This window comes from Vipera ursinii, assembly GCF_947247035.1.
Source record: "Vipera ursinii genome assembly, chromosome: 1".
Taxonomy (NCBI): domain Eukaryota; kingdom Metazoa; phylum Chordata; class Lepidosauria; order Squamata; family Viperidae; genus Vipera; species Vipera ursinii.
In genome coordinates this window covers 83,087,420-83,110,567 of record NC_139512.1, presented here as the reverse complement: position 1 = coordinate 83,110,567, position 23,148 = coordinate 83,087,420, and the positions used below count along the sequence as shown (strand labels likewise).

General features: G+C 39.0%; 1 protein-coding gene across 1 annotated transcript in view; it reads left to right on the top strand.

The window, feature by feature from the left end:
- The window catches only part of LDLRAD3 (low density lipoprotein receptor class A domain containing 3), a 157,358-nt gene that overhangs the window by 50,003 nt on the left and 84,207 nt on the right, over positions 1-23,148 (top strand). The window contains exon 2 of the mRNA XM_083356429.1: positions 17,297-17,443. Within this exon, the coding sequence (XP_083212555.1) occupies positions 17,297-17,443 (147 nt within the window). The remainder of the gene's footprint in view (positions 1-17,296; positions 17,444-23,148) is intronic.

Genomic DNA, 23,148 nt, shown 5'->3' with positions numbered 1-23,148 from the left:
GGCAGCAGTTGTAGCCAGCTGGAGACTTCTAATGGAGTAATTAAATCACAGAACCGAGCTTGTTAACTTAGAGCCAGCATTTTTTAGGGAAACGCTGTGCCATAGAGAAAAGCAGCTCAGAAAGAGATAGATTGTTTAAGCAAACTCTGTGTCCTTTTGGGAGGGGCGGAGGAAATAAAGCGTTGGGCACAGGACATTGCATGAGAAAAATTTATCTGAATGAGACAGTAGCAACCAGCAATCTTTGCAGCATCTATCTTTCTGTATTTGCTTATTGATCATTTTGCTGGAATCAAAATGGCCTGGGTCCGGGTTATTTGAGGGAACACCTGCTGCCGGCATCAAATGCCCTTCGCCCAGTGCGCTCCCACAGGGAGGGTCTGCTCAGGGTTCCGCCGGTGAGAGATTGCCGGCGGGTGACACCCAGGGATAGGGCCTTCTCGGTGGGAGCGCCTGCCCTCTGGAACCAGCTGCCGGTAGAGCTGAGGACTGCTCCTGACCTCCGATCATTCCGCCGGGGCCTGAAGACCTGGCTCTTTGAGCTCTCGGGCCCAGGCTGAGGAGAAAATTTTAACTGGGGTTTTAATCTACAGGGTGAATTTAATGCTTTTTTAATTGGTTTTAACTTTTGTATGTTTCGATTTTAATTCCCTGTAAACCGCCCTGAGTCCTCAGGGAAAGGGCGGTATACAAATGCAAATATTAAATATTAAAATTAAATTAAATTGCAGTCACTAAATAAGAACTTTCCATAAGGTACGGTATGTTTTTGTACTGTAAAAAAAAACCCATGAATGGTTCTGGTATGTTTGACTAGTTTAATTCCATTTTCCTTAAAAACAAAAGGTGTAATTATGTATTCCTATGCAGCTCAGTTCATACTTTCCTAAAAGGTGTAATGGCTATTCTCTTGTAAAATGTTTCAAGGTTTTCAAGATAAATGTCACTTCAACCATTAGTACTGAAGCTGTCCTAACAAAATAAATATTATAACCATGATATGGAAACCCCTCACCTTATGGCTGGATTTCTCATGAGTAAAGTACTCAACCCACCTGCTCAGCCTTGGACTGACCCTGTTGCTAGTAAATTTGATACACCTCTGTGAGCCTGCTTTTGTGTTGTTGTTATGTTTTTAATTATTATTTTCTTATTTGTAGGTTAATGTTCCCTTACACATTTCTGTTGCACTTTCCTGCATTTTCCCCTTCTCTTCGGTTGAAATACCTCTTTATTCCTTTTCAGATATTTCGATCTAGAGATCTGTAAAACTTTTGTTCTCCTGTGCCCTTTGTGGTTGGTAGCCCAGACACCCAGCAGTTGAATTACATAGTAGTTGTGATGAGTGGCCATATGTTTCTGAGTAAAGCTTCACATCCTCTAGAGTCTAGGCCAGGGGTCAGCAACCTGAAACAGTGAAAGAGCCACTCGGAACCGGTTCCCTCACAAAAGGAAAAACTGGGAGCCGCAAAAAATGTGTGCACATGCGTGTACATGCACACATGTGCAGAACAGGGTTTGACTGAAGAGTGGAGCCAAGGCGAGATATGCACCTACCCCGCATATTTGAATTGATTGGTTGAACTTTTTTAGTCCCACTTTTTTTGGGGGGGACTGCACATGGCAGATGACTGGGAGCCGCATGTGGCTCCGGAGCCGCGGGTTGCAGACCTGTGCTCTAGGCCTATCCTGTTTCTGCTGGAAGCTAACATAATTCTGTCCAATTTGCTTCCAGGTTCCATTGCCATTTACTTTTACACAGATTTTATAAAAATATGCAGGCTGGACTATATTTTATCCGGATAAAAGCTTTTTATTATGTATTCAGTATTTCTTTTCATTCTTCAGTAATCCTTTCTGTTCCTTTGCATGATTAGAACATTCTGATGTTTTGGTTCTCCTTTTTCTTCTAAAATGCTGGCAGCTGCGTAGCTGCACTAGTGGAACTTCTCATCCAGTATAATGTTATTTATAGACTACAATGGCATTGAAATACAGTCATGTAACCATTACAGAAATCATTGGAGCCAATAAATAGAATAAAATACACTGAAGATATACATTTAAAATCTACCAATATTCTTGGGAACATAGGAAAGTTACTTTGCCAATACTATCTTTAATTTTTGTAGTGTTTTTATTTTATTCATTTTATTTTCCAACATTAGTATACTTTCGACTTGAATGTACTTCCAATCAAGGTCCAGAAAAACTTTTTATAGATCATCTTGCTCATTATCATAAATGTCTTAAGACAAGATAAATGTCGTTTTGTCTAATACTTGTGACAGATATTTCCCATGTTTTTCTTTTAGTATTATTGTTTCCATATATGATATATTTTATAGTAATTACTAATTTAATTAATTACTATAAAAAGAATGGTGGAACTCTGTTCAATATAGAAAAGTAATGATTTTCTTGGGTATGATCAGTGCTAATCATAACCACTACTATTATGCGCTTACATTAATCACAAGCATTTCCAAGGCATGATCCTGTGTGGCAAATGGGAGGGGGCTATAATTTGGATATATCATTATCAGTACAAGTTTAATAAAATGTGCTGTTTATATGAATTTTGAATTATTTATAATGTAAGTTCCCCTTTGGGAATTAATCAGGATTCAGTTTCTCTTTCCTGGAGGTCATAATTGTTGGAGTTATCCCAGTTCAGTTTGTACGTTTTTTCTCTGGGACTATAGCAGGTGAATATCAGTATTCTGCATGGAGCAAAAAAAAAATCTGACTTATTTTCCTGACAATCATCATAGTTTTTAATAAAAGTTATATGTATTGTTAATTAATGTACGCCTTGATGTGTACATCAACATTCAGCAAATGTATATAGCACAGCTTTGTTTTTCTAAGGTGAGTTTTCTGGTCCAGATCACAGCTGATGAATACGTAGGATAAATTGCTTTCATTAATTCCCGTATAGCTTCTCCTTTGTTTGAATATTTTCTCTGAAAAAAATGATTCCCAATGGCCAAGTTTTCCACCCTCCAATCCTTCTGAGTATAATTTAAAATGTATGCAGGTTAATTTGGATATCAGGATGCAAAAAATATGGGCATGTTTATAAAAAGGCATAGGCAACTGCCAACCAAACAGAGTTTGCTTTTTCCAGTCAGAATCCAATACAGAGAACCATCGACCGGGCAGTCCTTATTTGTTGGCCTGTAACAAGAATGCCTTATTCTTTCTCCCAAGATTCTTCCCTTCTGTTCTTAATTAACACAAAAGAGAATATATTATGAGAATTTCTCCATGTTTCTGTTCCTGCCATAGTGACAAACCTCTCTAATCTGCAGACTTTCTCATACGGAAATGCTGACAGTTCTCCAGCATGACCATAACCCAGGAATTAGCTACTGCTAAGCTTGTAAGCCGCCCTGAGTCTTCAGAGAAGGGCGGGATATAAATGTAATAAAAAATAAAAATAAATAAATAAATAAATTAAGTAACCAATAATCCCTCCAGTGAGAGTACAGATTGTCCTTTTTTTGAAGTGTCTTTCATTATAAATATTTCTAAATATCCCAGCACCAGAATATGGATAAAACGACACTTCTTGGAATTGTAAATCCAGTTATAGTGTTGTATGATTAACAGGAGGTCATTCCTTTGTCATTCCTTCAAAGTAAACCTCATTGAGAAACAGGCATGGCATGAGCACAAGTTACTATTTTGTTGTTGTTAGCTGCGAAGTCGTGTCCGACCCATTGCGACCCCATGGACAATGTTCCTCCAGGCCTTTATGTCCTCTACCATCTTCTGGAGTCCATTTAAGCTCACGCCTACTGCTCCAGTGACTCCATCCAGCCACCTCATTCTCTGTCATCCCCTTCTTCTCTTGCCCTCAATCTTTCCCAGCATTAGGCTCTTCTCCAGTGAGTCCTTCCTTCTCATTAGGTGGCCAAAATATTTGAGTTTCAACAATTTACTATAGTGAGATAGAATAATAGACGATTAAAAGCTTGTCCAAAGCTTGTTCAAGTTTCTCTTTGCCTCATCTTATACTAAACAAACACTCACAATTTTCTTCTGGGTGCATTTCAAGGTGCCGTTTATTACCTTTAAGCTTTATTACCTTTATGTAGCAAAGGGTCAGATTTTCTGCAGGACTATGTATCCCTAAGGACATCTACCTATCCTACCAGATCAGATAGAGTCGGCATGCTCATCGTCCCTCCCTTAAACAATGCCATTTTACGGGATCTAGGAGGCAACACTTCCCGTTGAAGTCTGGCCGGTCTCTACCCTCCTAGCATTCCAAAAAAGCAGTTCAGACCTGGCTCTCCCCCCCCCCCAGCAATGGGATGGGGTCAGATGGGTAAAAAAGATGTTATGTGAGACTGTATATCAGACACTTAATTTTATGTCAGATTTGTAATGCTTATGGTTTTAATAGACACATGTGTTACATTGTTTTATTATTGATATTGTTTTAATTATTGTTTGGGAGTTTGATACAAGATGGATGGCTGTATAAATATTTAGAGAAATAAAATAAATAGAACTGAGGTAGGATTATTTTGAGTTCCTTTCTCACTTGCTGTTTCTCAGTACTCTCATGCTTTCTGCAAGCCCCCCATTAACTTTTCTGTTCCATCCCCGTTCCTTTAGAGGGGCGTATAGTACAAATACTGGAACTGCACTGTTATCAGGAAACCCCTCTTCCCTGAATACTTAGAACCTTTATACAGATTCCTATACAATTCTTAATGTCAGTCTCATGGACTATTAGAACAGAGTTGTTATTTTCAAGAAGCTGCATGGAGCCAGTTTTTTGATTTAGTAAAGAAGTCAACTTTCTCTGCTCCAAACATATTGGCTTTTATTTGTTTGGTACCATGCACGTGTTCCACCCAAACTTTGTTTTTCAGATGACACATGTTCCCTATTTTCTCTTAGCTATTAAAGAAGGCCCGTGAGCTTTCTCTGCATATTTATTTTTATATCTTCCAAGCAGAACTAACAGCTGTTGTGAAGACAGCATAAAATTTAAGGCTATGGATTTTACCAGGACTATCCAGTTGTAAACCCTAATCATGTCATGTTTGGTGGGATTAATCACAGTACATTTTGTGGTAAACAATTCGTATCTGTCTCGCTGATTTTATAAATACAGACTGATAGCACAGTGGAGGACATACTTGCTTACATTCATAATCTTGATTTGCTATTCAGCATTTGTACCAGTTCCTGGAAGAAAGTTTATAATATTTTATCCATTTCCTAGCATTAATGAAACAGTCATTTACCAGTGAATTAAAACAACTGAAAGGAATACGGCATAATCCAGAGGAAGTTATCAAGTCAATTTTTTTTCTAAATACATAGCTGGTAATTTACTGAGATAGTTCTGTAAGAAAAGATCAACACCAATCGTATCCTAGAATGAGAAAGAATAAATCAGAGTCACTAAGAGTTGGGCAGAATACAAGTTTAGTAAATTATTATTATTTATACAACAAGATGAAATCACAGTTCTTTAGTTGGTGTTGGCCTTCATTGAATCACATTCTTCCCAAGAATCTAGGATATCATAATGTATTGGGATAACATATGTGCAGATCCAAGCAGTGTGGCTTTTTGTAATTGACACATCAAAATTTTACCAATGTGCAAATTTTCTTAACTCTTGTCCAAAGTGTTTTGATGATGATGATGATGATATTATTATTATTATTATTATTATTATTATTATTATTATTATTATTATTATTATTATTATTATTATACAATTATGTGGAGTTAACCAGATGTTTAAACTGGATTTGGCATTTTTATGCACCTATCAAGTCCTTTCCAATGAGTTGGATTAGACAGATGTTGTTTAATAATATTAAAGGTATTATTGCAGGATGGAAGCTGTCCCAGATAAAGGTGCCTTTTACAATTGATGATGATTTTGTCAGTGTCAGTGGTGTTCAAGGGCTAGAGAAGTTTTGGAATTGCACCCAAGACACCCTATTACTATTGGTACTATTTTTACTTTCTTTTACCACAGTCATTCTATTTTTATTTGCAGGTCTTTGTATTTTATGATTTTATTCAGTTCTTTTTCTTCTAATTTGCTGTTTGCAGGTACTGCTATACTCACTATCCAGACTTTTTTGTCTGCCTTATCGACAAATGCTAAATCTGTGATGTTAGCCGGTGTTAGTTTTTGCATATATGTCTACTTTTTATGATGAACTTTTAAACCAATTCTCAGAGTTGTTCATTCATTTACTGTTGTTACACAGTTGCATATACTCTGAAAATACAGTCAGTTTATGCAAAATGGCTATTTTTGTTAATGCAGCTATGTTTTCTTAATGAATTAAAAACTAGAAAGATTATTTTTTAAAAAAGCTGTCTCTAGCTTATACCTTCCTTATTTCTTATGAATAAAGAAATGCTTCTTTGTTCTTTCAGTCTTACAGGTTGAGCCATGTTGTGGCAAAACTAAATTTAAGCAATAATGTATAAGTAACCTTGGACTCACACATAATGTGTGGGAGGGGGGATATTACAAGTTACAGTTTTTATGTTATTGTGAAGCCCAAACAACCAAAATATTGGATGACTTAGTGTTATAGAACAAATGTATAGAATTAAAACATTAATTTGCACAAGAAAGAGACTATTTGTAACTCAGAATTGAACTATGGAGTCCTAGGTGCTTTCTGAGCTTGGGGTTCTCTTGCAGACATTTCATTAACAAACTAGGTAACACCATCAGTTCACAGACTATAAGTGTTACAGTTCTTACTTATCTTGGAAGAAAAATCAGGGTGAGACAACATTTTTCCGTAACAGGGAATCACTTTGATATGACCCACAGTTTCTGGAAAGAGGTTTTAGGGAACAGTTATTACTTTTTTGGAAAAATACATTGATCTCTGGAATGATTCTAGCTTGTTGCTAAAAAGAATGAAACCATTTTTAATCAGAAAGACGTGGGAGCTGTTGCAGATAGTTGTACTCAGTGATTTAGCTCTCCAGCTATGTATCTTCTACTAAAAATGAACTCTGTAGCATGAGCATAGTCCTTCCCCATGAATGGAACGTTTTAATTTTAAGCAAATATACTTCTCTTCAAAGCTGATAGTATCAAATGTATTTAAATTGACAGAACTGCAGATTGCTACATAGTTATGTAGAAAATACCATAAACAAAAGCTTGTAGTTAAAGTAATAGTTAAAGCACTAAATGGATCAAAAGAAAATGGTTTTAAAATGGAAGAAATACCAACAAGTACTACTCTGTTAGCTAAAAATTCCAAGGAGCTGCAAGCTCTAATAATAAAGTCAATTTTCTGTATTGACAAGCAAATTACATGAACAAAGGAGATTATATTTCTTTATGCAGAAGGGATAGCCATGTTAATCTTTTGCAGCAAAAACAGAAGATTTTTGGCATCTTAACAATTGATACATTGGCATAAATTCAAGAAATGTATTCATTGATAAATTAATTAGTTTTTTGGATGACATAGGATTGTTCTTTCTTTTCTGTGGTAACATGGAGTTAATTTTATCTCATTATTCATTTGAATAATTTAATCTTAAAACATTCATTTTGGTGACCTTTGTTGTGGCTATTAAAGCAAAGATTTGTAGAAATTAATATAGTTTTTTATTAGTTTTGGATTACAGGCTTTTAAAGCATTCCATAGTTATGCTAGGATGAAAGTTGAACCATCCCTCTGTTCTCCAAACAAATTGAATTATATTGATTTTTGTTGACTAGCTTTTGTAATGATCTCTTCTTAGATTTGGATATAATAAAAAAAACAGTGTAAATGGTGGCAGACAGAAGGATTAGAATTAGTCAAAGGGATTAACAGTCCCCTGGGGATTTTCAGTAGCTATTCTTTTGTTTGCAACAGATGTCCTTAGATTATGCTTATAAGGGCTGAAGCTGGCAGGTGGACTAAATAATATTGAGCAATTGCCTGCTATTTTCCAGATTGAGAAAAGAATGGCCAAAAGTCTCTTTACTTATTTATTAGATTTGTATCCCTCCTTTATTACTTTATAAACAACTCAATGCAACAAATGTTCCTGATACTCCTTCTGCATCCTATTTTCCCCCACAACAACAGTTGTAAGTTGAGTTGAGCTGAGAAAGAATGACTGGTCCAAAGTCATCCAGCTGGCTTTCAGATCTAAGGTGAGACTAGAACTCACAGCCTCCTGGTTTCTAAGCCACTACTAGGCCAATTGATTTGAAAGAGCAGGGGGAAATGTGGTGGGATTTAAACTAGAGAGTTGACAGATATATAGGATTTGAATCTTATGTTTGGTGATCTTCCTTCTTGTTTTTAATAATACAGATTCTCTTTCAGGAATAAGGGAGTAACCTTTCACAGGTGTGTGCTGCTCATCATGATGATGCCAAAATCTTGAACTCTACATATCATGATTCAAAGTCCACCCTTTGTACATGCATTATGATTGTCAGAGTATGGGAAGGGAAAGAATTTTTCCAGACACTTAGGCAGTCTTCTTTTGCAACATAAAATAACTTTTATGGTTCCAGTGGAAATAAAATAAATAACCTGTGCTTATATAAAGTGGTCCTAGCTTAGTAATGTAATATACAATCATATACAAGGGTCCTTGCAGGTCTTCAACTGTTTCAGTCTTTCCTTTATTTCTATGTTATTGTTAAATTTAATCACTGTTTGGTTAGGTTAACCCCTTCCAAAGGCTGCTTTGCTTTATTTTCACTTTCATGTTTCTAGCCTAGAGAGGGAGGGGGGGGAAATAATATGTTTTTCTGAATGTCCTGAAAAGTAACCATCGTTGTCACACTTTGTTGTGCTATTTTTCTCTTTTCCTCCCAATGTAACTTCATTTCACTAGTTAGTCTGCTGCACAGATTTTCCTGTCCAAGTCTGCTTGCTCTGCCAGGAACCATATTCCTTTCCTCTCCGACTCAGTTGCCCTGCTTTCATCCTGTGACTTCAATCACCCCGATCCTTGATACAGCAAAGCACCTCCAGCACACAAGGACACACAAAGCACAAACAACCAAAATTGCTTTGCCTGATAGAGCCACCCCATATAAACATCTTTACTAGAAGGCAGATATGCTTGCTCACAGGTGTCTCAATTAATCCAAGAACCTCAGGCAGCCTTTTAGCTGTCTATTTAATGCTTTTCATGCAGTTGACAAATAGACAACATTCTATCCTTGAGGCAAACTACAAGCCAGTCTTAACTAGGGAAAACTGCACAGTGACTCTCCACAGAAGTACATAAGAGGTGGAGTTTGTGTCATGACATTGCAGTGTGTGTGTTATATCACCTCTCCATCTTAAGGAGATATATACATTTGTACATATATACTGTATGTCTAATGAGTGTGTATTAAATATTCTATGATATGTCCTATCAAATATATCAATTTTGCGGAAGATATGTGAATGCAAATAGGATGTATAATATGCCTTTGTTACATTTGATTCCTGGAGAAATTGAGCTGTTTGATTAAATCATATGTTTATTATATCAGCATATCAATTCCTTTGCAGGGACTCTGTGCAGTGTGCTTAAGGTTATCCCAGTACACTCTAAGAACAGTCTTGGAAGTAGGTCAGGCTGAGTGATAATGTCTGGCACAGAGTCAATCAGTGGACCGATAAGAGATCTGTACTCTGCCAGTATCATAGTGACTTCTGCACAATGTTTACAAGCTTCAGTAAATTCACTGAAATTTAATTCATCATATTGAAGTGACTGAGACAAATTTAACACTTGAGATAGTTGATGTTCAGTAATCTCTCTCTGATAGACAATTGATAGGTAATGTTTTGGGTTAATCACATATTTGAAATTTAGAGGGCTAATTATACCACAAATGTGTGGTAAAACACAATGATGTCTTTGGGCTGGCCACAATTCCATGCTATCAGATGGTTGACCACAAACACTTATTTATCTAAGGCAAAGTTGCCTGCCATTTCTATTATCCTGATATGGTACTTTCTGCCACTTTATCTCCCCCGCCCCTGTATGGTGACTACAAAGACTTGAGTTGTAGTCATTAGTTATTTATTTTTAAGAATCCTATGAGAATAAAATAGAACTCAGATGCATTTGTAAAGTAGACATGTATAGCTTTTTGCACCCTGTCAGTTCTATGTATTTATGTTCAGTTAAATAAGCTTGCTGTATTTGGCAATCTGCAAATTATATTGATTTAATAAAAGTCTTTAAAAATGCAGTCCAATGGGCAAGGTGCCCATGGGAATTATTTTTCTTTGCCCTGGGAATGAACTTCTTTCAGCAGCAACCAAGATGAAAATAAACTTTAAGAAGTGTCAGATCTTAAAGAGAAGGTTTTTTTTTAAACCATTCTGGTTCAGAAAGTAAGATTTGTATATTGATATAAGAAATGCCTCTGAATTTCGCCTTGAATTAATTTGGAAAGTACGTATCATTATTCTGATTGAATTGCTTCATTAAACCAAGGTTCAGTTTCATTTGTTAAGTGTTGAATTCTAAGGAAAAGTGAATTAAATGTCTATAGCTATGGCTGTAGGGTGTGCCAAATACGTTGAATACTCATTGGAGCTGACAGTTGTTACAAACTGAACAACTAAAATAGTTTGCATGTTATTCATGCTTGCAAGCAGATAGTTGCAACTAAATTAATTATTTCATTAAGAGCAAATAGTGCTGCTCTTATGTAAAAACTGATTTGGAAGAATTCTTTAGTCTTGAGAAAATAAAATGGCCATTAGTTTGCAGATATTATGTGCTTCTACTGCTTGTAGGTATTAGAGGAGGCTTGTCCACAGTTTGTATCAGAAACAGGATTCAATAATGGAGATGGGATAATTGTTCCCTTAAGACCAGTGGGCCTCTTTCCATTTTCAAAAGGTTGAGGACCCTAAAGAACTTCATCTTATGTGAATTATATTTATTCATACTTAAAAGTATTAGAAATTAAAACTGAGTTTAAAAAAATATATTTGACTTTGTGGACTCCCTGAAAGAATCTTGGGAACCCCAGGGGTGTAGGTGTCCCCAGACCACACCTTGGAAACAACTGCTTTAGACTTATTGGAACTTTCTTCTTTTCCTGCATGTCTCAAATCTGTTTTGGAGACTTAGCAAACTTCCTGAAATTGTTGTGGAAGATGGTGGAAGAAGACATCTTATGTGGTACTGGATATAGCTTAAATGTATTTGTTACACTGCATGCAAACTTTTTGAGAAACATCCTTTTAACAGAAAGAAGGTGATGATTGAACATACTGTTTATGCTTTGACAATGAAACATGGGTTGTGTCCTTTCTTGCCAAGTCAAAGCTGATTTAACAAATATTTATGCCTTGATTAATTTCACTAGTCGCTAAAGGCTCCATGCAATGGGCAGTTATGCTGCAGTTTTGATGTTTGGCATTTTAGTGATATTTCCAGGGTAACTTGAAGGGCTGTTTAGCTCTGCTTACCTGTTCACTGGTATACAAGAAGATAAACATATTGCCTAAAAAGGGCTGTGGATCAAATTTTATTTGGGAACAGTGTGATGCTTTGTAGGAATTGTCGGAAACATTTTAGGATAATTTTTATTTATTTTGGTTATTTAAGAATATCAAATCTATATACGACTAAAACTCTTGTGTCTGAGGATAAAAGTTCATTCTCCTAGCTTGTGGGTTGGTTTCTGAACATTTCGTTACCAGGCTAGATAACATCTTCAGCAAAGTTTAGGGCGTATCAGTGTCAGTGTTTGGTTTATAAGGGCTGCAGATGTCGGTGTGTCAAATGAGGGTCTTATGATGGGTCAGTTGTGAGTCATCAGTGAGAGGCTTGTGATGGGTCTTGTGATGGGAGGTTACATCAGGTCAGGATCATTGGGAGGTGAACAGCTGGTGCACAAGACCCTCACTTGATACACCTGCACCTGAAGCCCTTATAAACAGAAGGAAACTAACACTGACATCCCCTAAACCACGGGTTGGCAACCCGCGGCTCCGGAGCCGCATGCGGCTCTTTGAGCCGTCTGGTGCGGCTCCCAGCCGCCCGGTGCGCGTGCACCTCTTTGAACGGGCAGTGGTGCGCGCGCACCTCTCCAAATGGAGAGTGGCACCGCCCATTTGGAGAGGTGCGCGTGCACCTCCCCGAATGGGCGGAGGTGCGCACGCACCTCCCCAAACCTTTGGAGAGGTGCGTGCGTACCTCCACGCGAACAGGCAGAGGTGCCGCTCTTTGAGGAAGCTGTCGCGGCCCGTCTCCGAAGCTGCCGCTTTCGGCAGCTTTACAGACGGGCCGCTACAGCTTCCTCAAAGAGCGGCACCTCTGCCCATTCTGAGAGGTGCGCGCGCACCTCTCCGAACGACCGGAGGTGCGCGCGCACCTCCCCAAACCTTTGGAGAGGTGCGCGCATACCTCTGCGTGAACAGGCAGGGGCGCTACTATTTGAGGAAGCTGTAGCGGCCCGTCTGTGAAGCTGCCGAAAGCGGCAGCTTCGGAGACGGGCCGCTACAGCTTCCTCAAAGAGCGGCACCTCTGCCCGTTCGCGCGGAGGTACACGCGCACCTCTCCAAAGGTTTGGGGAGGTGCGCGCGCACCTCCGGTTGTTCGGAGAGGTGCGCGCGCACCTCTCAGAATGGGCAGGGGCGCTGCTCTTTGAGGAAGCTGCCGCGGCCCGTCTGCAAAGCTGCTGAAAGCGGCAGCTTTGCAGATGGGCCGTCGCCGTCGGGCAACCGGGAACCGGTTCCATCTCACTTTTTTAAAAAATGGCAACCGCGTGAGTCCGCGCATGCGCAAAAAACCGTTTTGCGCATGCGCAAAATATTTTCCGCATGCGCAAACATTTTTTTGCGCATGCGTGTGCATGGACACACGCACGCGGCTCCCACTTTTTTTAATTTGTGATGGAACCGGTTCCCAGTGGCTCTTTTCCTTTTTTAGGTTGCCGACCCCTGCCCTAAACTCTGCTGAAAATGTTACCTAGCCTGGTAATGAAACATTTTGGAAACCAACCCACAAGCTCAGAGAACAAACCTTCACCTTCATCCTACAGACGAGCTACAGATATTCACCACTATTGCAAACTCTTGTGTCTGTTTGATTGTTTGTAACCTTCAATTGGCAAAATGGTGATTCATAGAACAACATTTTTTGAAGAAATATACCTCAAATGGGGTAACATATAGAATACATCCAAAATCTGTGGCCCATTACTCCAGTGGGATTGAAATTTGGCAAAGTTGTGGCTGCTTCATTATTGCCATGCTGCCGGTGTGCTGCTATAGTCAACTAAAGCCATGTGATCTTCATTTCGAGTGTTCCCTACCAGCTTCCCATAAGGAAAATAAATGGGGAAGCCAGTCAGAAGTCCTAGGCTGTTCCTGGGTGTGAGGAGGAGTGAGGGTATGCAGGCAAGGCACAGCATGGGTAGGGAAGGTGCAGCACATATCTGGGAGGATTTTGAGGGACGGTGTGTGAGACGTGCTGCGAGGTTGAAGGAGACTGAATGGGGGAATATGGGAAAGGTGGACATAGTTCAAAGAGGCTGAATGAGAGGAGCCATGCAGATCAGGGAGCTTACACAGGGGTGCAATACAAGTTGGAGAGAATGCATATTGTTGCAAGGGGATGCACAAGGAGGGACAGGGAAGGTCTGGAAGGTTGTGCAGGAGTGTGCAAGAGGTAGGTAAGGAAATATCTCTGAAACAATGACCAAGAGATCACAGGCTGTCTGGTGATATACATCTGACCAAGAATTTATAATGCCTTGGTAAGACCACACTTGGAATACTGCATCCAGTTTTGGTTGCCACAATGTAAAAAGGATGTTGAGACCCTAGAAAGAGTGCAGAGAAGAACAACAAAGATGATCAGGAGACTGGAGGCTAAAACATATAGGGAATGGTTGCTGGAATTGGGTATGTGTAGATTAACAAAGAGAAGGGTGAGGGGTGTCATGATAGCAGTGTTTCAATATCTCAGGGGCTGCCACAAAGAAGAGGGAGTCAAGCTATTTATTCTCCAAAGCGTTTGAAGGCAGGACAAGAAGCAATGGATGGAAACTAATCGAGGAGCGAAGCAACCTAGAACTAAGGAGAAATTTCCTGATAGAACAATTAAGAAGTTCTGAATGGAAATGTTTAAAAAGAGATTGAGCAACTATTTGTCTGAAATGGTACAGGGCTTCCTACCTGAGCAAGGGGTTGGACTAGAAGACCTCCAACAACTCTGTTATTCTATACTATTCTATTCTAATTAGTAGAATAGAATAGAGCTGGAAGGGACCTTGGAGGTCTTCTAGTCCAGACCCCTGCTCAAGCAGGAGAACGTATACCATCTCAGACCATGTCTAGCCTTTCCTTAAAAACCTCCAGTGGTGGGGCACCCACAATGTCTGAAGATAAGTTGTTTCACTAGTTAATTGTCTTCACTGTTAGGAGATTTCTCCTTAATTCCAGGTTGCTTCTCTCCTTGGTTAGTTTCTAACAATTGTTTCTTTGGGGAGTAATTTGACCCCCTCTTCTTTGTGGAAGCCCCTCAAATACTGGAATACTACTATCATGTCACCCCTATTTTTTTCTTTAGACTAGCCAAACCCAAGTCCTACAGCCATTCTTCATATATTTTAGTCTCCAAGTCCTACAGCCGTTCTTCATATGTTTTAGTCTCCAGGCCTTTGATCATCTTAGTTGCTGTTTTCTGAACTTTTTCCAAAGTCTCAACATCTTTTTTGTAGCACAGTGACCAAAATTGGTTGCAGTATTCCAGATGTGGTCCTGCTAAGGTTTTATAAGCTATACTAATACTTCGCGTGATCTTGATTCTATGCCTCTGTTTATACAACCCAGGAGTGTATTAGCTTTTTTGGCTGCTGCTGCACACTGCTGGCTCATAGTCAAGTGATCATCCACTAGGACTCCAAGGTCCCTCTCACAAGCTCTCCCTGAGCTTGTCTTCTGGGATGTTGGCTATTCCTGCAAATCATCTGCAAATTCCCTCATATAAGTCATTTATGAAGATATTGAAGAATATTTGGCCTAAGACAGAGCCTTGTGGCACCCCACTGCTTACTTCTGTCCATGTGGATGTAGTACATTGAGGACTACACATTGCGTACGTTTTGTCAGACAGCTACAAATCCCTCTGGTGGGGATGTTGACTATTCCACATTTTTCTAGCTTACCAAGAAGTAGGTTGTGGTTTACTTTATCAAATGCCTTATTGAAATCTAAGTATACTACGTCCACAGCATTTTGCTGGTCTACTAGTTTAGTCACTTTATCAAAGAATGAAATCTGTTTGGTTTGGCATGATCTGTTTTTAACCAATCCGTGCTGGCTACTAGTTATAACTTTGTTTGCTTCTAGTTGTTCACAGATCTGTTTATTTATTATCTTTTCTAGGATATTTCCAGGTATTGTTGTTAGACTGATTGGTCTGTAATTTCCTGGGTCTGTTTTTTTTCCTATTCTTGAAGATGGAAACCACATCAACCCTTTTCCAATCCTCAGGTACTTTCCCAGTGCTTTAGGATTTTTGAAAGATGTGGTACAATGATTCTGAGATAACATCTGCCAGCTCCTACAGAACTCTGGGATGTAATCTGTTGGGTCCCAGTGATTTATATTCGTCAAGGTCGGATAGGTCTTACCTTTTTCTTGCTTATTTTAATTTTTATTTCTAGTTCGTCTTTTTGCAGTAGTGTTTTTGGTACGTTGGGCTATAAGACTGATGCAGAGAATGAGCTAAGCAGCTCTGCTTTCTCCCTACTGCTTGTTACTTCCTCGCCATCTTCACTCTTGAATGGACCTACTGCTTCCTTGACTTTTTTCTTGTTATTAATATGTTAAAGAAACATCTTGTATTGTTCTTGACTTCTATTGCAAGTCTTTGTTCATTCTGAGCCTTTGCTTTTCTGACTTCATCTTTGCATGTTCTGCTGTCTGCTGATAATCAGCCTTAGTAATGTGCCCCTCTTTCCATTTTTTGTACTTGTCCTTTTTGTCTTTCAGTTTGTCAGAGAGATTTTTATGCATTTATGCAGCCATGAGGGTATCTTCTTGAATTTCTTATTTTTCTTTTTCAGTGGTATTGTGCTGGACGGGCTTTTATGATTGCATTTTTCAGATTTTCCCACGCTTCTTGGGTTGTTTTCCCCTTTAGGATTTTCATCCATGGAATCTTTCCTAGGTTCTCTCTGAGTTTGTTAAAATCAGCTCTTTTAAATTTTAAGACACTGGTTGGGTTATTTTCTTTTGCTTGTGTTTTCATTATATTGAATTTCAGTATGATGTGGTCACTTTCACCCAAGGTTCTGGCAACTTTCACTTCCTCCATGATCATTATTTTTAAACTGGTTATTATTTTTTAGGCATAGCTGATATTTTGGATCTTTGGTTTTCGCTAATCCATAAATAACTGTTCACATTAAGCATGGATAAAAGATCGTTAGTATTATTTTTCCTTTAAGTTTTTAGTTTTAAATCTTTTTCTTTTTTGGACTAAAAAGCTCCCATAACTGCTACTTCAGATAGAAGATTGCATATTAAAATTATTTGATAGACAAATATCCATTTCTTTTTAAAAATATCCCTAATCTTTATTGCTTAATTCTTAATTTATCTTTGTGTATTTTTGTATAGTAGGTATAAAAAGGGACTCGGTGGCTCCGTGGGTTAGGACGCTGAGCTTGTCGATCAGAAGGTCGGCAGTTTGGTGGGTCGAATCCCGAGTGCCACGTAACAGAGTGAGCGCCTGTTACTTGTCCCAGCTTCTGCCCACCTAGCAGTTAGAAAGCACGTAAAAATGCAAGTAGAAAAATAGGGACCACTATGGTGGGAAGGTAACAGCGTTCTGTGCGCCTTTGGCGTCTAGGCATGCCGGCCACATGACCACGGAGACGTCCTTGGACAAGCGCTGGCTCTTCGGCTTTGAAACGGAGATGAGCACCGGCCCCTAGAGTCGGAAACGACTAGCACACATGTGCGGGGGAACCTTTACCTTTACCTTTTATAGTAGGTATATCTATAAGCATAATACAAACATCGGTGTTTGGTTTTCCCAATTCATGTTATTATTCAAAGATATACAATTTTGGAATGATAAAATATAAGAGTTTCCTGTAAAGCATAGAAAAAAATGGGAACTTCATAATATTGATTTAAGTCAGGCAGATCAATGCTAATTTTCTGCTCTTTCCACCTTTCTTTCATATATGTTTTTGTCTCACAGTAATATTGGTTCAGATACAAAACTAATTTCTGCATATGTGAACTTGACCTCTTCTTTGTATTTTATCTTTCCTGGTTTACAGAAAGCCAGCTCTTGCCTTGGAATAATTTCACAAATGAATGTAATATTCCTGGAAACTTCATGTGCAGTAATGGACGCTGTATCCCAGGAGCCTGGCAGTGTGATGGGCTGCCGGACTGCTTTGATGAAAGTGATGAAAAGGAATGCCGTGAGTATACTATACTTTGAATAGTGAAGCTTAAACCCACTATATATAATTCAGTGCATCTCAGTGATAATTGATAAAAGAGAGACAGACAAGTTATCCTACAGGATGTGCAGGATTCTAAAGTAACAATAACAATAACTTTCACTAAGGACTCTCCCAAATGTTATAGGATGGGCAGATTCATTTTGGAGCAGGCTTTAGAGATGATCAGGATGGACTTTAAAGGTGATTTGCAACACTTTGAATGAAATTAGAAGCTCACTGGCATCAGTAGAGCTTCTGGACTAACAGTGTTACATGGACCAATGTAGATGTGGCCATCATTCAACCCAGGCTAGTAGATGCTGAACCAGTTTAAGCTTCCAGATGGTTTTCAAAGGGAGTGAATTGTGGTAGTACAGTCATGTGGTAGGCATGGGTAATTGTAAGCAACATCTCAAGGAAGGTTTGAATTGAAGCATAAGATGTAATTGGGCATAGGCTGCCTAGGCATGGTCGCACCGTTTGCTCAAGCTAAAGCAGCAAGTCCAGGAGAACTCCCAGACAGTTAACTAGTTCTACATAGGTGGCATCAACCCATAACTATAGATGAACCATCTTTGGAATCAGAAAGCTGTTATTCCAAAAGCTAGAGTTCAGCCTAAGTCTGTTCCTTTCTATCCATACCCTAACAACCTCCTGTTTATGTACAACCATCATTTAGTCCTCAACTTGCAGCCATTCATTTAGTGACCATTTGAAGTTTCAGTGGCACTGAAAAAAGTCACTTATGGCTGTTTTTTACATCCCCATGGTTATGTGATAAAAATTTGGGTGCTTGGCAACTTGTGTGTATTCATGACAGTTGCAGTATTCTGGGGTCATGTGATCACCTTTTGTCACCTGACAAAGTCCACGGGGAAGTCATTCACTTAACACTTAACAACTACAATAATTTACTTAACAACTGTGGCAAGAAGGGTCATCAAATGGGGCAAGCCTCATGTAACAACTACCTTACTTAGCAGTTGTTTTGTGCTCAGCTGTGGTTGTAAGAGAAGGGAAATTAATTTGTGTCCTTGATGAATGTTTCCTTCCTCATTAGAAGCATCATTATTTTCTTATTTTTTATAGAAAATGGCCCTGAGATTAAGTAAAAGTTATAAACACAATCACCACCACCTGCCTGGAAGAGCTTGCTGAAAAGCACTGTGCTTTTTGTGATTGAGTGGACATTTGAGTGGACAGTCTCAGTTCAAAGTAGAAATGATCAAATATTCCAAGTTTTTGTTTCTTAATTTCCATGGATCAAAGCTGCCCTACTTTCCTCTAACTGGGAGATGCTTTGCAAGCTATAAAAGTTATCTGCAGGTGACATGTTCTTGTGAAATTGCACTTAGTATTCTGTTGTTCCAGATCTTGTTTACTTGTTAACATAATTATGTCCCCCAAGTTGGTAGACTGAATTTCAACATTAGTATTCTGATAATGATAGCTTCAGACAGCTTCTTGAAGAGCCCTGGTAGCGCAGTTATTAGAATGCAGTATTGCAGGCTAACTCTGCCCACAGTCAGGAATTCGATCCTGACTGGCTCAAAGTTGACTCAACCTTCCATCTTTCTGAGGTTGGTAAAATGAGGACCCAGATTGTTGGAGGCAATATGCAAATAATGCTTACATTATAAACCACCCAGAAAGTGCTGCAACACAGCATGGGGCAATATATAAACCTAAAGCTATATTACTAAATGGCCCTGAGAATAAGTAAAAATTACCAACCCAATCACCACCACTTACCTGGAATAGCTTACTAGTCTATATTTGTATGATCTTTAGTACAGCTGTATAGTGCCTTTGGTTCAATTCTAGAAAAGTGCTTCAGAGGATATAGGGATGCTCCTTAAAGTGCCAGCATCTTACTGATGATTGTGGGGCAGCTGCAGAGATCAGGTATGAAATCCTCACAAAAGTTGCCTGTTCACTTGGAATTCCAGCAACAAAGCTTTTGTTTCAAAAGAAGCGTTTGCAAAGGCTTGGTGGACTGAAACACAGACAGGAGTTCAGCCACACCTTACAGAGCTGTTTGACACATTTTTATATCCTATCCCCGACGCAGATTCCCCTTCCCCTATCGCACTCAACGCCCCTTCCCTAATCATCCAATAAACTTTACGGACCACCTAAAACCACTGTCCTTCCCATGTTCCAGGAAGCCCCTTTGTCCATATCCTATCTTTTACCATCTAATTTTCTGTTACCACAGTCTGTCTCCTATAGTTGTTTCAATATTTCCTCTTACAATTTGTAACTTCTGCTTTTCACATTTGTACCTGTCAATACTTAGATAAAATATTATTTCTGATCTTCAGTTGGCTTCTGCTTCAACTTTAGACTCATTAGAAATTTCTGAATAATACTTTTATTCCATGTATATGTATGTGTATATATATATATATATATATATATATATATATATATATATATATATATATATATATATATATATATATATGTTAAACGTTTGTTAAGCATTCAGAATACACTTGCTTAGTCCCAGACACGGGACAAATCTTATTTCCTGTTTCAGCCTAGCCCAAGGCCATCTACAGGCAGTAGCCACAGTAGTGGCAACTCATATTTGTGTAATTTTTTTTGGCTTGCTAACAAAGAATAAAGGGAGGCTGATATGATCGTTTCATGAGAACAAATAAGTTTGAAATGATCATATCGGTCTCCCTTTATTCTTTGTTAGCAAGCCAAAAAAATTTATATATATCAAAGGCTGAAAACAGGAAATAAAGATTTGCCCCATGTTTGGGGTCTAGCAAGGTAATCTAAATAGTTAACATTTGACTCATATCTCCCCTTGCAGAAAGCTAACAAAGAGCGAGAGAGATCCTGTGGCTCAACAGGTAAAAATACTGCCTAATATGCAATCAGCCCAGGTTCGAATCTCAGAAGGGTATGACTGACTGATGAAGACTAAAGAGTCAGAAATGCATCTTAGTCTCCCTTAATTCTTTGTTAGTAATTTACACAAATATATGAACTGTCCGGTGTGACTACAGCCTGTTCGATGGCCTTTGAGATAAGGCTGAAAACAGGAAATAAAGATTTGCCCCATGTTTGGGGCCTAGCAAGGTAATCTAAATAGTTAACATTTGACTCATATCTCCCCTTGCAGAAAGCTAACAAAGAGCGAGAGAGATCCTGTGGCTCAACAGGTAAAAATACTGCCTAATATGCAATCAGCCCAGGTTCGAATCTCAGAAGGGTATGACTGACTGATGAAGACTAAAGAGTCAGAAATGCATCTTAGTCTCCCTTAATTCTTTGTTAGTAATTTACACACACACACACACACACACACACATACATATCTGTGTGTGTGTGTGTGTGTGTGTGTGTGTGTATGTATATATATGTGTGTGTGTGTATGTATGTATGGACGCTGAGCTTGTCGATCAGAAGGTCGGCAGTTTGGCGGGTCGAATCCCGAGTGCCGCATAACAGAGTGAGCGCCTGTTACTCGTCCCAGCTTCTGCCCACCTAGCAGTTCGAAAGCACGTAAAAATGCAAGTAGAAAAATAGGGACCACTACAGTGGGAAGGTAACAGCGTTCCGTGCGCCTTTGGCGTCTAGTCATGCCGGCCACATGACCACGGAGATGTCCTCGGACAAGCGCTGGCTCTTCGGCTATGAAACGGAGATGAGCACCGGCCCCTAGAGTCGGAAACGACTAGCACGCATGTGCGGGGGAACCTTTACCTTTACCTTTATATCTATATCTATCTAGCTATACATATACATACACACACACACACACCACACAAGAGGCTTTTTACTTCTGTTTTCATATAACTTCTTTATTTCCTCTATTGCATGATATTGCCCTCATGAAAGTAGAGAATTAATAAAGTGTTCCAAACAGAATTTATGTTTTGCTTAAGAATGAATCAGCAAGTGGCTTGGCAGTGGACACAAACTACATATTGTTTTATCTCTGAGAGTAAAATGGAATCCAGTACAATTCTGATGGGAGAGAAAACACTGTAACTGCTGATAAAATATTAAACAGTTGTAAAACCTTAGTTCATAAAACTGATTTCTTCAGTTGAATCAACTTAAATCTTGAGATTGTTAACTGATGTTCATGGAGAATTACATGTTATTTCTTTTTTCCCCAAGATGGATTAGATTATTGAAATATTTTAGCCAGGTCATTTTTATTTCACCCATGCAGAGATAATCATCCTGTTCTTTTTTCATCTTTCCTTATCTTTGGATAGTAGCATAGCAAAATTCATGAATAAATTTGAACAAAAGTAAAGGGAAAAGAACCTTTGATCAGGTGATTAATTTCCTGTGCTATCCTACATTGACAGAGGAGCTAAAAGAAACAAAGGGAAAAAAAAACTAGAAGACTGCCTTTATAGTTTCTGGTTCAAGTTACTATGAAGGGCTGCAGACTGTAATTTCTTTTTATATGAAACCTGTTTCCATATGTAATGGTGACTTAATTTACCTTTGAAAATGAAATAATTGATAAGAACTGTAATGATTTATTAAAATAAGTGAAGGAAAAAAAATAAGTCCACTGCTAACATGGCACAAAAGAATGAATATAGTGAACTAAATAAAAAAATTCCTATATGCCCATAAAACTTGTAAAATATGAATACTGTGGTTGTAGTCTCCAATTGGAAAAGAGCATTTCATTTCTGTGTACCACAGATAAGAAAGCCCTGTTTTGAATATGGTTATTCACATTCTCTCTCTCACAGACAGACAGACTGACAGACAAACGTTTCCTTACCCTAACTAGCTAACATCATCAGTGCTAGTGCTAAAATATGAATCTTGGACAACAAATGTTCGTTATCTCTAATTTAACTAGCCAGGGACGCGGTGGCTCAGTGAGTTAGGACGCTGAGCTTGTCGATCAGATGGTCGGCAGTTTGGCGGGTCGAATCCCAAGTGCCGCGTAACAGAGTGAGCGCCTGTTACTCGTCCCAGCTTCTGCCAACCTAGCAGTTCGAAAGCACATAAAAATGCAAGTAGAAAAATAGGGACCACTACAGTGGGAAGGTAACAGCGTTCCGTGCGCCTTTGGCATCTAGTCATGCCGGCCACATGACTACGGAGACGTCCTCGGACAAGCGCTGGCTCTTCGGCTTTGAAACGGAGATGAGCACCGGCCCCTAGAGTTGGAAACGACTAGCACGCATGTGCGGGGAACCTTTACCTTTACCTTATAGTTTTCTATTTCTATGAATAAAATGGACTGGCCACAAAAGAGGTTTGTGTGAAGTGTGACTGATGATGTTACCTAGCTTCTGCAAGCAAACAGCCAAGCAAGCTCAGAGAGGACCAAGGGCTTCACAGTTCAACTCTGAACTACATATATTCTCTTCTATTGGATATTTTTTTCTACGCATCTGTTTTACAAAATATTCTTGGCATGCAGCAATACTTAATTGTCAGTTTTTCCAGGCAAACCAGACAGAAAACACAACTTTACCGTGAACCATACATTAGCATAATCTTGCAAATCTGAAGGTACAAATCTGCTGCGACCACTTGCCTGATCAATTCGGGCTGGTCCTTCTTAATTTTTTTCTTCTCACTATTAAGCCACTAGGGCAGGGGTCTTCAAACTTGGCCCTTTTATGACTTGTGGACTTCAACTCCCAGAATTCCTCAGCCAGCAAAGCTGGCTGAGGAAT